The sequence below is a fragment of the Lichenostomus cassidix genome, chromosome Z (genome assembly GCF_008360975.1).
Source record: "Lichenostomus cassidix isolate B80296 chromosome Z, HeHo_3.0, whole genome shotgun sequence".
Lineage (NCBI taxonomy): Eukaryota > Metazoa > Chordata > Aves > Passeriformes > Meliphagidae > Lichenostomus > Lichenostomus cassidix.
In genome coordinates, this window is record NC_139511.1 from 38320004 (window position 1) to 38334946 (window position 14943).

Consider the following 14943-nt stretch of genomic DNA (forward strand, 5'->3'; position numbering starts at 1 on the left):
TAAAGTTACTACCTTTTTATTCAAAACAGAAATGTTTAACATTATTACGTAAGACATTAAGAAATAGGTGTTTTTACTTACAATCAAATGTTATGTTTACTGTTCCATCTAACGTTTCACTACCATGAAAATTTCTGCTTTTGATATGACCTGAAACATATAATTCTTCTAGTGTGAGGTCACATTACTGAGCAGTCCAGAATACCTGTTACTAAATCCCTTCACACTCTTCACTGATACTTTGAAATTATTTTTTCTCCACTAGCTGTTGCTTCCCTAGAACGCTGCCTGCATTCAACAAGAAGTTGTTGGGTTTTAATAACACGCATATTTGTGGCCAAACTAATAGCCAGTGGGATTAGATTAATCCTCAAGCTATTCTTGCCAGCCTAGTTTTTTTGGAAACCTGCCATATTTCTTGGACCAGCCAATGCCTTGTTCTACAGTTTGAGTGAATACCTTGAAAAGAACTAGGGCACAGCAGTTTCTGAGAACCTTCTTTTTTCTACTAGCTTGCCTCAGGGATAGAGCTTTTAAAGGAGATATTCTGATGCAGGTACCTGGCACTGCCATAGCACACTTACTGGTTTCATTTTCTTAATAACCATAAGAAAAGCAAGAATAAACTTTCATTGTTAACAGAGTAACATCCATGTCCCTATGTAAGAATATTGTAGGTTTCATATATTGAAACTGAATTAGTTGGAAGCTTTCACTGTGACCAGCAATGAAAAAAGCATTTATTTTTCCCATTAAAAGGAAAACATTCCAGAAGAACACAGGTTCTGAAACTGCAGCCAGATACACTGCAAGTACAGAAGTCTACTTAGCAACTGAAACAAAGACAAAAAGAAGACGTTAGCCTGTGATATAATATAGACAAGAGATAATTTCTCAAGAGCAAAAGCTGCTTTCTGCCAGAAGGCTACACATAACTTGTGAGAGCAGCTGCCATGACAATTGCCTTAAGCAGCTGGTACAGGAATTCTGTTGCACTGTCCAGAAATGCAGCCATACCTCTGGTAGGGTTGCAGCCTGTGCTCTGAATTCAGTCTGTAAGAACAGTGGTTATTTGAAGGGCACTGACACACACCACTGCCCAGCACAGTGAGGCAATACATGCACACAATACATACACACAGCATTAAAACATCAAGACTGCTAAGAGAGAAGTTGATTCTGAGAGCAAATAAAATAGATAAGGCAAGAACCAACGACTGGTACACACAGACACATAAACAATTTTCTGTTTGACATCAGCTCTTATCTAAGCATGCTTTCTCAATATCACTAATTTAATTCCTTTTCATGTTGGAAAAACTATGCAATACTTCTCATTAATTCTAAAAGCTTGAACACGGATCTGGGAAACACCAGAAAATTGCACTGAAATATCTGCAGAGCAGTCAAGTTGTAAACAGCTTTATTGAGATCATCTTGCTTGCCCTGGACCACAGGTATGAGAGTGGCCTTAGAGGAAGAACATGTTGAAAATGAAGACAAGGACAATAGGAGGTGGTAGGTGGGGAGAAGGTGAGGGAGGAAGGAAGAGAACAGGAGACACATGCAATTATTGTAGCAGATATGGCTAAACCTTAACACAAATGCAAAAAAGGAGGGTTAGGTATGACTTCATCATCTAAACCAAACACAATACTTAATTTGATTTTGCAGTTAGCATAAATTCCTCTTGCTTCACACAAACGGAATAAAATCTGTGGATTATTCATGCCATTTGAACTTTAAGGACTCCTATCCCTTTACATGGTAAGGCAAAAACTTCAAAGGAAGTTTCCTAACTCATTATAGGAGAAATATTTCCATAAAACTGCACGAAAGGTTTAGTCAGCTCTATTAACTTCTGCAAGAATTACATGAAATGAAGCTTGGTCAGTTTCCTACCAATAAGCAATTTTTTCTGAAACTGTAACTAAAGATCCAGCAATGTAGGTTTCAGACAGGCTTTTGCTGTTACGGTTCTAAACGATGTTCAATTTCGCAAAACCTCAGCAAATGAACCCAAAGGTGACTCACAGGGTTATAATTTGCTCAGGCACTCTTCACAGTCAGAAGGGTGAGGAAAGAAAGGGACATGGGGATGTATATATTTCTAAAATGTACAAAATAAAGTCTAAGGAACCTCATGCCTCAAGCATGAAAACCCTCAAGATGTCCCATGCTCTACCTCACTCCATTTTTGCCTTACTTAGCAAATTACCTCTAGTTTTCCTTGAAGTCTTGAAGCATGCTTCTCAAACTGGGATTGAGCAGTAAGGCAACACTGACAACCCATCACAGTAAATCCCAATGGCTTAAATAACATCCTTCAGAGAAAGAAAAGGCTCTGAAAAAAGACACTGAGAGATCACTTTAAAAAAAATCCCTCTCCTAGCCACCAATTTTACATTCTTTGCAAACACTACCAACACTGGGCAGAATGCTCCTGTCATTGGTTCTCCTGCCACAATTTTAATTCTTCTAAATTCCCAAGAAAACAACCCAACTCAAACCAACCAACTTAAGGGAAAAATAAGAAAAAACAAAAAAACCCAAAAAACCAACAACAACAAAAACCAAAAAAAAACCCAAACCAAACAACAACAAAAAAAAAAACCCAACCAACCAAACAAGAGAAGGGGAAAGGATGGGAAGAAGAAAAAACAAGAACAAAAAAACTGAATCAGACAATTGCTCATACTCTATACACTCAACAAGATAAATATTTTTCTTCCAAAGTGACTAAGCAATTTCCACTAAAATTGAAATGAAAACTTTAATTATTTTAGATACATTTTAGAAGCAGAAATTAAAAAAAAATTAAAATTAAGACCAACATTAAATATACTACACAACAAATATACAGCACAAGTATTTCACTACTCTGTGAAAAGGACAGTCAATCAATCGTAAGAGTTAATGAATGAGTTTGCCTCTAGTTACAAAACTATTAGCCATGACAAAAAAATAGAATCCTCTTATGTTGTAATAATTTTCTGCTAATATAAGCTTTTAAAACACTTGGCTTTTTAAATATTTCTAAACATACAGAGGTTTTTAAATATAATTTTTGTATAGTATTGGATTTTTTCCTCACACTTGAACATTTATAAGACAATCTTTCATTTCTCTGTACTTTAGGTTCCTGCACAGTGAATATATATTTGAGTATTTAGATTGGTGTAGTCAAAAAGGACTGTATTTAAACAATTATTTAAACAATAATTTGTTTATTTAAATTGTTATTTAAATTTATTCAACTGATTTCCTCCAAGAAAAAACTGAGTCTCCTGTACCTTTCCTTTAAAAAACAGGTAAGAACATGAAAAAGTAAAATAACAAGATGATTTGTTCATTGTTATACATTTTCCAACTAATTCTGCTACTCAGAATTACCACCACAACATGCAGGATTTTGCAGAATGAAAATGATGCATGGAAATTTTAAATCAAGATAGAAATATTTGAATGCTTATTCCCATACTGTCATCATAAGAAACAAACTGCCCAGTTTTGTAATCTCCTTCTCTCACTTTTACATTATAAGTCCTGATAAAAGATACAACACTTTAACTTTCAAGAGTCCCTCAGGGGAAATCTGACTTAAATGCTTCCCAATATATAGTCTGCAAGTCTGCAAATGTTATTTATTCAAACGTTTCTTCAATTGTTCCAGATGCCTAACATCAGCATCATGAAGAACTAATACAGTAGCTTTAGACTGATAGGGATTAAACTCAATAGTCATCAAACAACAGAGGTCTATCAGTTGTTTTTGACATTTCTCTAAACCATCCTTAAGTTTTAGACGTAAAGTTGGATCCTTTTTCAGCCTATTCATTTCAGCCACTGAAAAGCCAATCAAACTTGTTAGAATATCATCAGCAAAATCTACTTCAAGATAAGCAGAGCCATCAGAAATTTTTGCCTTTATACCCCAGGACCCATTGCTATTTGTGAGGTTCCCAGTAAGAGTAACAATAAAACATTTAACTTTCAGAATTGTAACAGTTTCTGGTTTTTTTTCAAGGAGAAGGGAAATATATGTGAAAGGTGGAGAATCTAAATCTAAATGTGCCTCTACTGACTTGCAAGGAAAGATCTGTGAACCGTGTTCCTGCTGATCTCCTTTGGGATCCATTTCCAAGGAAAATACAGAATTATCATTTAATACCCTGCTGTCAGAAGTGTGCTGGTATTTACATCTGCTCTCATCTAAGTCTGTGTAATTCTGTCCTTCCTCAGGAGGATTTTCCAAGGAAAAGTCTGATGAACTGCAGGTCTGACGTAATCCCTTGTGCTGCAAAATGTTATTCATGCTATTTCCATCTTCATCAAATATTGCTCTTCCCAAGTTCTTTTCCTCGCTGGTAGCTTCCCTGGGCTTACCTCTTTCATTCACATCATCTTCTTCACCAGTGCCATTTAAAGATGAATTGCAAGAGCTTCTAGATGTATGTGGAAGCCTCCCAGTAATTAAACCAACATTTCTATTCATGACCACTGATGGCACTTCTTCCATCTCTCTTTGCATCTCTTCTTCCAGAAGAAAGTCATCTTCTGAAGGAAAGTCATTTAAAAAGCCATCAGCATATTCTATGGGAGGTGAAACTTGTTCATCTGAATGAGGAAGAAGACTTCCAGATCTTTGTAGCAAAACATTTCCATTGTGTGCAGTTAGTGAACCTGAGGCTGTACTAAAATTGTTGCTTCTACTACAATATCCACTTTCTAAAGATGTTCTATTATTTAAAGAAAATTCATTGTTTTCATCAAGGCTGGCTAAAAGCTCTTCATCTGAAGGGCCAAGAGTTTGCTCTAATTCATCCACAGGACTTGAAATAATCTGCTCATGTCCAGCTTGTCCAACAGAATTAGGGTTTTCAGTTTCACCAATTAATCTAGCAAGGACTCTTTCCTGAGAATAATCCTCAAGTAATGTATCAACTTCACCTCCCAACACTTTCACATTTTCTGGTTTAAGCAAAAGAACTCCAAGACGATATGTAATATTGCCCTGTACAGTGATTTTTGTTCCAGGAGGAAGATTACTGCAGAGAACAGGCACTGGTTGATATTCCATGCCCTGAATTTGATGTATTCCATCAGTTAGTTGTAGCATCAGCATTCGAGTAGGCTTTGCTTCCCAGGGCTTCTGAAATGCCTGAGTACTGGCTGTTACTTCTTCATTTACAGTGCTTTTCCCTCTTAGCTTTTGCAACTGAGCATATGCTGGCTGGCTAACATCAACCAGTGAATCAATCTGTATGGAGTAGAAGCCTGATAACTCTCCTTTGGGAGTGTCTAAGATGCAGTTAGGCAAAATGGGATATTCCAAGTCTCTCAGATCAGTAAGAAGCCATTGCTCAAATACCTGCTTATTAATCTGAGCTTGACTTAAATTACTGCCACTATATTCTTCCTGGATCCAATTAATACATGCTTCCAGCCATGTCAAAGGAACTTTAACATGCCACGTGGATGAAAGCCAGGTTTCCACTCTTGCTGCAATGTTAGATGTAGACATTTTCTGTTATGGTAAGAGACTGAATTCCCTGAAACAGGATACAAAAAGACACATTTAATCTTCTGAAAAAACCTGAAATTATGACAAGTTTCATTCTCATACTGTATAAAAAAATTAAATTAAAAACACTTCTACAGACAGTAAAATTCACAGGCATTTCCAACATTTAACATTTCAATCAGCATAAAATGTATGTGTAATTATCAGCATTAAAGGTATGTGCAAAATATAAAAAAAAGTGGAGACTTATACAAGCAACCATGCTCCTTTTCAGTTGATTTAATTAGAAACATATAACTGAACTCCTTTTCTTATGGATGAAAGTGAATGGACAACAAAACCCAAATCAAAACTGCAGTTGTTTTTAAAATATATTTCCTCTTTTTTTACGGTTTTCTTTCTATGTGTGCTGCTGTTAACATTCTGTTTATTTTAGGAATTGACCTAAGATGCTATTGCCCCACTTCATCAGCACTGTTATGAACAGAAGTAAGAGGATTTATAGAACCAAGCTGTGGTTGGTCTATCAACATCAGTATTAGAGGGGTGACTTTCACTCTGTGACTGGAAGCTTTGCACTTGACAACAGAAAACATTGTTTTCTAGGACCCAGTCCAAGTCTTGGCTGCAATAGCACCAAGTCTTGGCAGCTTATCATCTCAGGGACATCAGTGGCTAATTAACTTCTTGGTAGTTTAGGAAGTAGCTGTGCAGAGCAGCTGTAGAACAAACAGAGCAGAACAGAACTGTTTCAGTTGGAAGGGACTTTGAATGATGATCTAGTCCAACCACCTGACCAACTCAGCACTAACCAAAAGTTAAAGCACATTACTAAGGATGCTGGCCAGAAGCATCTTAAACACTAACAAGTTTAGGGCATCAGCCACTTCAACAGGAAGCTTATTCCAGTGTTTGATTATGCTGTTAGAATCAGAATCATTCAGCTTGGAAAAGACTTACAAGACCATTGAGCCCAACCTTTGAATGTCAACTAGACCATGGCACCAAGTGCAATGTCCAGTCACTTCTTGAACAACTCCAGAGATGGTGGCTCCATTACCTCCCTGGGCCTGTTCAACTCTTAAACGCCTAAACGCTTTCTGTGAAAAAATTCCTCGTGTCCAATCTGAATCTCCCTTGGTACACCTTGAGGCTATATTCTCAGAGACTGACCCCCACCTTGCAACAACTTCCTTTCACGTAGTTGTGGAGGGCGGTAGGGTGTCCCCTGAGCCGCCTCTTCTCCAGCCCTGCTCCCTCAGCCACTCTCTACATCTTTCACCATCTTTGTTGTCCTTGGTAAAGAAATTATTTCTATTGCCAAGTTTGGACCTTCCCAAATACGGCTTTGAACCGCTCCCGCATCTCCTCTTGCTGGATCCCAGGAAGAGACCAGCATTTCCCTCTCCAGGTCGCCTCCTCAGGAAGCTGTACAGAACACTGAGGTCACCCTCAGCCTCCTTCTCTCCAAACTGGACAAACCCAGAGCCCTCAGCCACTCCTCACAGGTTGTGCCTTCCAGCCCTTCCCCCAGCTCTGTTGTCCTCCTCTGGACCATTCAAGGACCTTCCCACCCTTCTCAGACTGTGGGCCAGCACAGCACACAGGTCTCAGGGTGGATCCAGCGGGATGATCCTGTCCATTGATGGCTGGTGCTGCTGTGTCTGATGCAGCCCGGGATGGGCTTTGCCCTCCTGGCTGCCTGGGCACACAGTGCTGACCACACTGAGCTGCTGCTGACCAGCACCCCCAGACCCCTTTCTGCAGGGCTGCTCTCCACACACTCCTCCCCCAGCTTATACTTGTGCCCAGCTGTACTGCATCCCAGGGGCAGAATCTGGTATTTGTTCGTGTTAAATTCCATGCCACTGATGATTGCCCAGTGTTCCAATGCATCCAGATCCCTCTGCAAGGCTCTTGTGCCTTGAGAGAGTCAGCAGCACTTCTCAGTTTGGTCTCGTCGGCACACTTGCTAATGGTGCATTCAACTCCTGCATCCAGATCACTGACACAAACATTGAAAAGATATTAGGCTGCCTACCCGTGCATGGATCATGTTCAATCCCTTAGAATGGGCGACCGAGGAGCCCAATCTCTCTACAGAACACAACGAAAACAAAAACTACCACAAAAATATTTAAGGAACACGAGGCGTGGGTTTTGTTGGATTTTTTTTTCTGCCATAAAGCCTTCAGAGCGAACAATAAAACCACCCTGCATCCAAGTTCTCCCCAAAAGATCCACCGCTCAGAAGATACCGCGCAGTTACTTGACCCAAGTAAAGAGTCGCTTTTGGCACAGCGGTGAAGCAGGCGAGGGAGGGAAGCAGAGGCAGGGAGAGAAGGAAGATGAGGATGTGGACAGACCGCATTCCGCAGCGCCCTCGGAGGGGCGAGCGCTTCAACTCACCGGGCCGAGCGAGCGAGCGGTCCGGGCGGGGCGCACAGGGCGCCGCCGGCCTCAGCGATGGGGCACCGCAAAACCGCCGCGCGCACCCAACAGCCAATGGGAGGCGCAGTCTAATCATCGCGAGAGTCTCGCCACGGCCGGCGCCGGACTGCGCGCACAAGGCGGGGTTTTAGCGGCCGCCATTTTCTCACCTCCCGGCCGCAGCCGCTCCCGCTTCTCTGAGCCGCTCCACCGCTGCCCGCGCCGCTCCCAGCGCGGCTCTCGCCGCCCAGGTAGGAAAGGCCGGCCAGCCGCGGAGCGGGTCTAACGGCGGCACCCTTCCCCCGGCCCCGTCTCGCCCCGTCCCTCACGGAGGGCGGTGCGGATTGCGGCGCCGCCTCCTGTGCTGACGGGCAGCGGCCTCACCCAACGGGGCGACGGCGGCGCCGCGCGGGGGGCGGTGGCGGGGCCAATCGCGGCTGGCGCTGGTGGATGTGCGCGTCGGCGGCCGGCGCTGCTCCCCTTTCTCTCCCGTGCGCGGCGGGGCCGGTGGCGGGCGCAGGTACGCGCAGCCCGCGGCGCCGTGCGGTCGGGGCCGACGAGGAGGGGAGGGGGGCGGGAAAAGGGCCTAGGCCTCGCCTGGGCCGGCAGAGCCGCCGCCGTACCCGCTCGGCGACGCTGCGTGACACAGCGGTGCGGGAGGGCCCGTGTCCCCTGTCGTTGGGCCTCTATCGCCGTGGGAAGCCGTGGCTCCAAGGCTCCCATGGGCTCCCGAGGGGATGGCGGTAGAACGGGGAGAGCGCTGTATGGAGGACACCGGTGTGTCACCGCCTCGTCTGTTGCTGGGGGCCCTCAGACGGCCGCCCATTGCCCCGCGGGCACAGCGCAGGTTCCTCAGCGCCAGCGGGTGCGCTCTAAGGGCGGGGGCGCAGCGGCCTCCGCCGTCTTCCCGCGCGTGGTAACTCCATGCCCGGGGCGAGCTGCTGGTGACGATTATGGCGGGCGCAGGGAGGGCGCTCCGGGCCGCGGCCTGCGCGGAAGGAGCCGCAGCGCCCGATCGAGGGGCGGTCGCTCCCTATCGTGGCCTCGCTTTTGGGGGCGGGCGGGGTGCCCGTGGCGCTGGGGCTGCCCCGCTCCGCCCGCTGCAGCAGCCCTTGAGCTGCCGGGCACCTCCTTTGTGTCCGCCCGGGCAGAGCCGGATAACGCTCCCCGCGGCCGCGTGGTGGTGGCGGCGGCCCTTCCGCTCCCGGCTCCGCCTCGCAGCGGGCGGGCGGGCGCCATTTCGGAGGGCGCCATTTCTGAGCCTCCGCGGGGGTACCGCAGCGCCGCCGCTCCCGCCCCTGTCCCCGTCGCGCTGGGCGGGCAGCTGGAGGCGCACGAGGGAGGGGGACATAGAGGCGGGCGAGAAGTGCCTCTGCGCTCTGGAGGCGCGCCGGTGTTCCTCACCTCTTAGAGGTGGTCCTGCCTCTTGTGTCTGCTTTACCTTTCGTTATTTAGAAGAAATCTGACTATTACTGATGCGAATGTTCTCGATGTACCTAATTGAGCAAGGTTACTGAGAACACCTGACGTATGGGGAGGTTTGACTAGGGGAGACTAAGCAATGCGTTGTAACTGATTACAGTTCGCTCCCCGCAGCCTTAAAATTCTTGGGGTAGATTAACTGGGCTCTGAAAGGGCTATTGCACCGTATCCGGTTCCACCCTACTCTCCGTCCTCATAACGGCGCAGTTTTGGCAGTGTCTGCCTGAGATCCCGCTATTATTAAACCTGTGCGTGCCCATTAGCCCGCTTCAAGTGCCTGGAAAGACCAGCATGTACTGAGAAGGCAGGGAACGCAGTGCCTGCCCTTAGCCCGTACGAGCAGGGTAACAATTATGCAGTTGTCTGAGAGTGTGTTTAAAAAGTTAACATAAGCTTCTTCCACCCCCCCACTTCCTCCCCATTTTGTGGATACCAGAATTGCCTGCTATTTGTTGTGACAGTAGAAGTTAATGCAATACGAGGGGAAATAAGTGATAGTTTAGCTGTGTTTGTAAGTCAGGTTTTTAAAGATAGTAAGTTGCAAAATTGTTTCTTTTGTCTACACTTCTCACTGATGTGACTTAGTAGCATTCCAAGATTAATGTAATAAAAGCAGGTCACAATCTATTCCAGAAAATTGTAGTGAGGTTCAGCTGTTTTTAGAGGTTTTGTGGGGCTGTGTGTGCAGTGTATTATATGTGACTACAGAGGGTGGTATTTTTAGAGTGTTTTTTTTAGTGTATCTAGAATTTGCAATTTTTATTTTATTTATCAATTATACTAGAGAGGAAGGCATGTTCAAACACATGTTAGTACATTGGTAGAGAATTTTTAGAACAAATGCTGACAGTTACTCTAACAGGACTTTTTATTAGGTTTAAATGGTGTTGACCCAAACGGCAAGACCAGGTTCTGGTGTAGTGTCCTTTAAAAAGTGAAACCAAGGCACATAACATGTAACATTGAGATTATGTGGTTACTTAAAACTAGCGTGTGCCCAAAAACTGTAGTTGAAAATTAAGTTTATGTAGGTCTACAGACTTGACGTTTATTTTAGTGGTGTGTTAGGCTTGGCTATTTTTTTTTTTTAATAAAGAAAAAATTTGCAGCGATAGCTTAGGTCAAACCTCTGGGTTTTGGCTGTAGTGAGTATCAGAGCTGTTACATGGGGAGACTCACAACTCATGTATGCTGTTTTCATAGGCTCTTGAAGCAATAGGCTGTTGGATTTTGATCCCGCCCAGAATACTTCAGTTTTTGTCTGCAAGGATATAAAATAGAGGTACGTTCTAGTAGTAGGCATTTATTTTTGGGGGTTTTTTTCGCTTTAGCATGATGCACAGTTTGCCTTTTGACAGAAAAATGTATCATCTTTATTTTTCAACAGGTTTGCCTCGTCCACATAAGAAAAAAAGGCAATGGAGACTGAGCAACAGGAAGAGACCTTTACCAACACAGAGACAAATGGTAAATTTTTTAAAGGACTATTCATTTTTAGAAAGAATGTCTTAAAAATTTCACTATTTCTAAGAATTTTGTAATTGTTTAACTTTACTGTGTATTTGCATCAGCAATAGTTTTGCGTTTTGCATTAAATACCCTCGGTTTTAATTAGATCATGTGATTACACATGCTTTTGAAGCGTAAACACAATCTTTCTGTTGGCATCTTTTAGACATAAGCAACTGAAAACTATGATTAAATACTAAAAAATATTTCACAGTTGTATGGAGAATGTGAGTATGTATGTAAGCTATAGGGCATATCTGTTAATTGCATTTGGTCATTACAGTTGTTACATGCAGGAGTATCAATATGTGAAATATAGCTGAATAGCTTCATGCAAAGTTTCTTGGGAATAATTACAAGGGAAGGTGGATCATTAGTGCTGTTGATACATGCCAGTTTTTCTTAAACAGTGTCTGAAGTGCTACTTTACTATTATTCCACCAGTATTTCAGTGCTAGCCAAACTACTATTTGAGCTTTATGCCTGAAAGGTTTTCCCCAATTGTAGATTATTAATAAATACTAAGTGGGTGATGCTGCACTCCTTTAGATGAAGTATCTTGATTTCTTACTGGCTGTGTGCAACGTTCTCATTTAAGCCATAGTTCATAGACTTTTAAATCCATTTTCAGTTGTTAATCAGTAAGAAAGCTGTTGAAGTAAAGACTTTTGTTTCTGAGCTGTGGATGTTCAGAATGGACTGTGATTAGTTTTGCCCTAATAGGAAATAATGTATTAATAGTACAGAGCATATATTTGGCACATGTTCCACTTTATAACGACTTAGAAAGTTAAATAAATGTTTATGTTTTTCCCCTATGGACCTCTCTACAGGCAAACGTCCTGCAGAAGATATGGAGGAAGAGCAGGCCTTCAAAAGATCTCGAAACACCGATGAGATGGTTGAATTGCGCATCTTGCTTCAGAGCAAAGTATGCTTTTTCGTTTTTACTGCTTTTGTGTACGGCATTGTTAAAGATGGTGGAGACAAAGTGTATTTTGGGAAATAAGTTTAGAAGGACTATACTTTCTTGAAAATGAGGTAACTTCTTAGAATAATTTTCAGTACGTAAGAATGATAGTTACAGGTGTGTTGCAATGGAATTGTCCCCGGGGTTCTCTTAAAAGGGTAAGTCCCTAAGGATCAATACAAGGTTTTTAAAAAAGGAGTACATTAAGAAGTAGAGCAATACAGATTCTAAGATATGCTCACATTTGACTGTATGGTGGCTATTTTGAGGGGAATGACTGTATATGAGTCTTTGGTAACAAGGCTGTTTAGAGGATTATAAGATAGTAATTTTAAATTAAATATGAGAGATGAGAACTCAGGATTTTGGTAACTCTCAAACAGATCTACTAAAATGTTCAGCTATATCAACAGGAAGAAATGTGAGATTAATGCTTCAGGGGTTGCAGTGATGTTGTTGACAGGTGTGAATAATCAGAGTTGCTGTCTATGAATTTCTTTCAGTGTTTCCATTTGCTTAGATGATTTGTACTTTCTGAAATACATCTTTTGTGTTGGCATGAAAGAATGTTGACTTAACTCCTTGTAGCATTTCTGATTAATAGTCAAGTTATGTGGAGTACCATGAAATGTTTTATACGCTGTTAACACAGTGTATGATGTGTGTAATAAAAGCAATACTTTGCCTATAATCCTTGAAAGAACCTGGTAAAAATGTCGTTTTGCAATTACTGTTACTTACTATTCACCAGTTTATTCCTCTTGATTTCGGTGGCTTGAATGAAGTTGGTAGCTGTTAACGTTAATTTCAGCCTTTCTCGGTCTGTATAGCTCTGAGAAATTAGTTATTTTACAGAGGTGTAAAACAATATTAGCACTTGAAATTATCAAGTGTTTGGAACACAAAAGGGGAATTTGTAAACATATTCCATAAGAAAAGAAAAAAGCTAATCAGAGAAATTGAAAAAATAGTTGGCCTCCATTGCATGCATTTAGTATGGGGTTTTTTAGAGCTCTAGTCTATGAGAAGTTTAATATAGACGGAATTGCCTAGAAACTTCTGTTTGGAATTGAAATATTAGTGCCAAAGCTGACTTACCTTTCTTTCTCCTGTGTTCCTTGCTATTAAGAGCTTTTGGTCATTTTTTTACATGGACAAACTTTGAGTTTGTTTCATTTGAGCCTTTCTAAAGCAGTGTCTGCCCCCACCTCCTTGGCCAGCAAAAACAGATTTACTGCTTTTAGTCTTGAGTTCAAAAACTTAGTCTGTGTTGTTGTAACATAACTTCTGAAAACTATTTTCCAGAATGCTGGAGCAGTGATTGGAAAAGGTGGCAAAAATATTAAAGCACTTCGTACAGACGTGAGTATATATGAGTTTGAACTAATTTAAAACCACTTCTTTCAGAGCACTACATCGAAAACTTGATTGCGTGCATTTGTAGAAATGGGAGCAATTCAACTCTATAGACATCCAAGTTACAAGCCATTTGTATTGATTGTCAGAATAGATAACTTATTTCTTCAATTTCTATTTTAATTAAAACCCAGCTTGACGCATGGGAGGAGAGGTTTATATTAAATCTCTTCACTTTTTAATAGGATTCTGCTAAATTACGCATTTCAAGTGAGTTACAATCCTAATTAAAAATATTTACAAAGGTAAAATACCCGTAATAGTATCACTCCCGTATGCTTGAATCAATTACAGTGCTACTGAAACCCTTGCAGGTGGCTGGCTTAACCCAGTGATAGAGGAATTCTTTAACTTCCTTTAAAAAAGCAAAATGAAATCATCCATCTCTTCCTTAACAGCTTGCACAAGAAGCACAAAAGCAGTAATGTTAAGGTTTCTTGCTTTAAATATGGATATAAAACACTAAAGGAGCATTCTGTTCTGTTACTTGGAAGCATTTTTAAATGGTCATGACTTAATGCCTGTTCACATTTTATGGGGGGTTGACTCTGGTGATTAGACACATGCTCAGTATTAATGTTTGTATTTATAAAACTTGGCAACGCTTCTTAAATTCCATTTGTTTACACTCCTGTACTTAACATCAGCTACAATTTCAATGGTTTTTCCGATCAAGATTCTGTTCAGTACAAGATTGGGCAGTATATCATTACAAATCAGTTCCAACTAAGTTCATAAACTACCGCAACTAGAGTTGAGATTTTAGTTGAAATGGTCAGGGATCATACATATGCTCACTAACTTTGGCAGCTAGTTGTTCCTTTTTTTCTTTCTAGGGTTTTTTTATCGGGTTTTTTTCTTTCCTTTTGTTTTTTTTTTGGTTTGGTTTTTTGAGTAAATCAGTATGTCACCTAAGTCCAGATAATTGAGATTGGTCTGGAACATGAACTTTCCCAGTTTGCCCAAGTTCTAGTACTATCAATCTCAACAGGTTTTGTGTCTACCCTCATGAGCCAGCCTGCAACTGAAACGTCGTTTGTTAGAAGTAAAAAGTAGTTTAGTCAGATCAAGTGACTCATTTTTAAGGTCCATACTGTTAGGCCACAGTTGGTGTAGCAATCCGTTATTGTATTAGTCTTCAGAACAACTTAAGCTTGTTTCATTAATTGAGAGTAATGAGTATAGTTTGTATTAAATTAAAATTTATTGCTTTTCCCCCTTTTCCCTCTCCTTGTTTTTTTGGCCATATATCTCCGTTGCCCATGTACTGGATCGACTTGCCCCTGCGTTGCCCACCATGACGTTGGCCCATCCGCCCCTGAACGCCCATGTGAAAACCCTGGTTGGCTATGCCCAAAAATGTGCTCGTTGCCAAACGGGTACCATACTTGACAACTTCTGATTGAATACCCATGCCCAATGCCAACATCCACGAACGCCAATGACCAATGCAGTACAATGCCAGTGTTTCAGTCCCAGACAGCAGTGGCCCCGAGCGGTATGTCCCAACAGTTTATGCCTCACTGCCTGATTAGAAAGAGAGAAATGTATTTTATTACCTGCCTTTGATATAATTAAATAGTATCCCCTTATAGACGGTGTATTGTTTTTT

At 42.0% G+C, this 14943-nt stretch overlaps 2 protein-coding genes across 11 annotated transcripts in view; one reads left to right on the forward strand and one right to left on the reverse strand.

The window, feature by feature from the left end:
- Positions 1-8864, reverse strand: RMI1 (RecQ mediated genome instability 1). 2 transcript variants are annotated; one of them, XM_085042478.1, is made up of 4 exons: positions 8578-8864; positions 4086-5552; positions 2219-2324; positions 1-833 (listed from the first exon to the last, which is right to left on the reverse strand). In XM_085042478.1, exons 2-4 carry the CDS (start codon positions 5522-5524, stop codon positions 753-755), a joined length of 1626 nt encoding a protein of 541 aa, XP_084898604.1. In that variant the 5' UTR covers positions 5525-5552; positions 8578-8864; the 3' UTR covers positions 1-752. The 2 variants fall into 2 exon arrangements, with proteins under 2 accessions (XP_084898604.1, XP_084898603.1); XM_085042477.1 differs by lacking the exons at positions 1-833; positions 2219-2324 and having other exon boundaries at positions 3300-5552.
- HNRNPK (heterogeneous nuclear ribonucleoprotein K) overlaps positions 8064-14943 on the forward strand; it is a 20603-nt gene continuing 13723 nt past the window's right edge. For 3 of the 9 annotated variants that reach the window (XM_085042480.1, XM_085042484.1, XM_085042487.1), the window contains exons 1-6: positions 8064-8205; positions 10640-10718; positions 10824-10902; positions 11766-11876; positions 13221-13277; positions 14786-14829. In XM_085042480.1, coding sequence (XP_084898606.1) covers positions 10855-10902; positions 11766-11876; positions 13221-13277; positions 14786-14829 — 260 coding nt within the window. In that variant the 5' untranslated portion in view covers positions 8064-8205; positions 10640-10718; positions 10824-10854. Of the gene's footprint in view, positions 8206-8326; positions 8475-10639; positions 10719-10823; positions 10904-11765; positions 11877-13220; positions 13278-14785; positions 14830-14943 lie in introns of those variants that run through there. The other 6 variants (XM_085042488.1, XM_085042489.1, XM_085042485.1 and 3 more) reach the window with 5 other exon arrangements.

Excerpts from the sequence above, each read along its gene's own strand:
- RMI1 (XM_085042477.1), bottom strand. The coding sequence starts at position 5,524 with ATGTCTACATCTAACATTGCAGCAAGAGTGGAAACCTGGCTTTCATCC.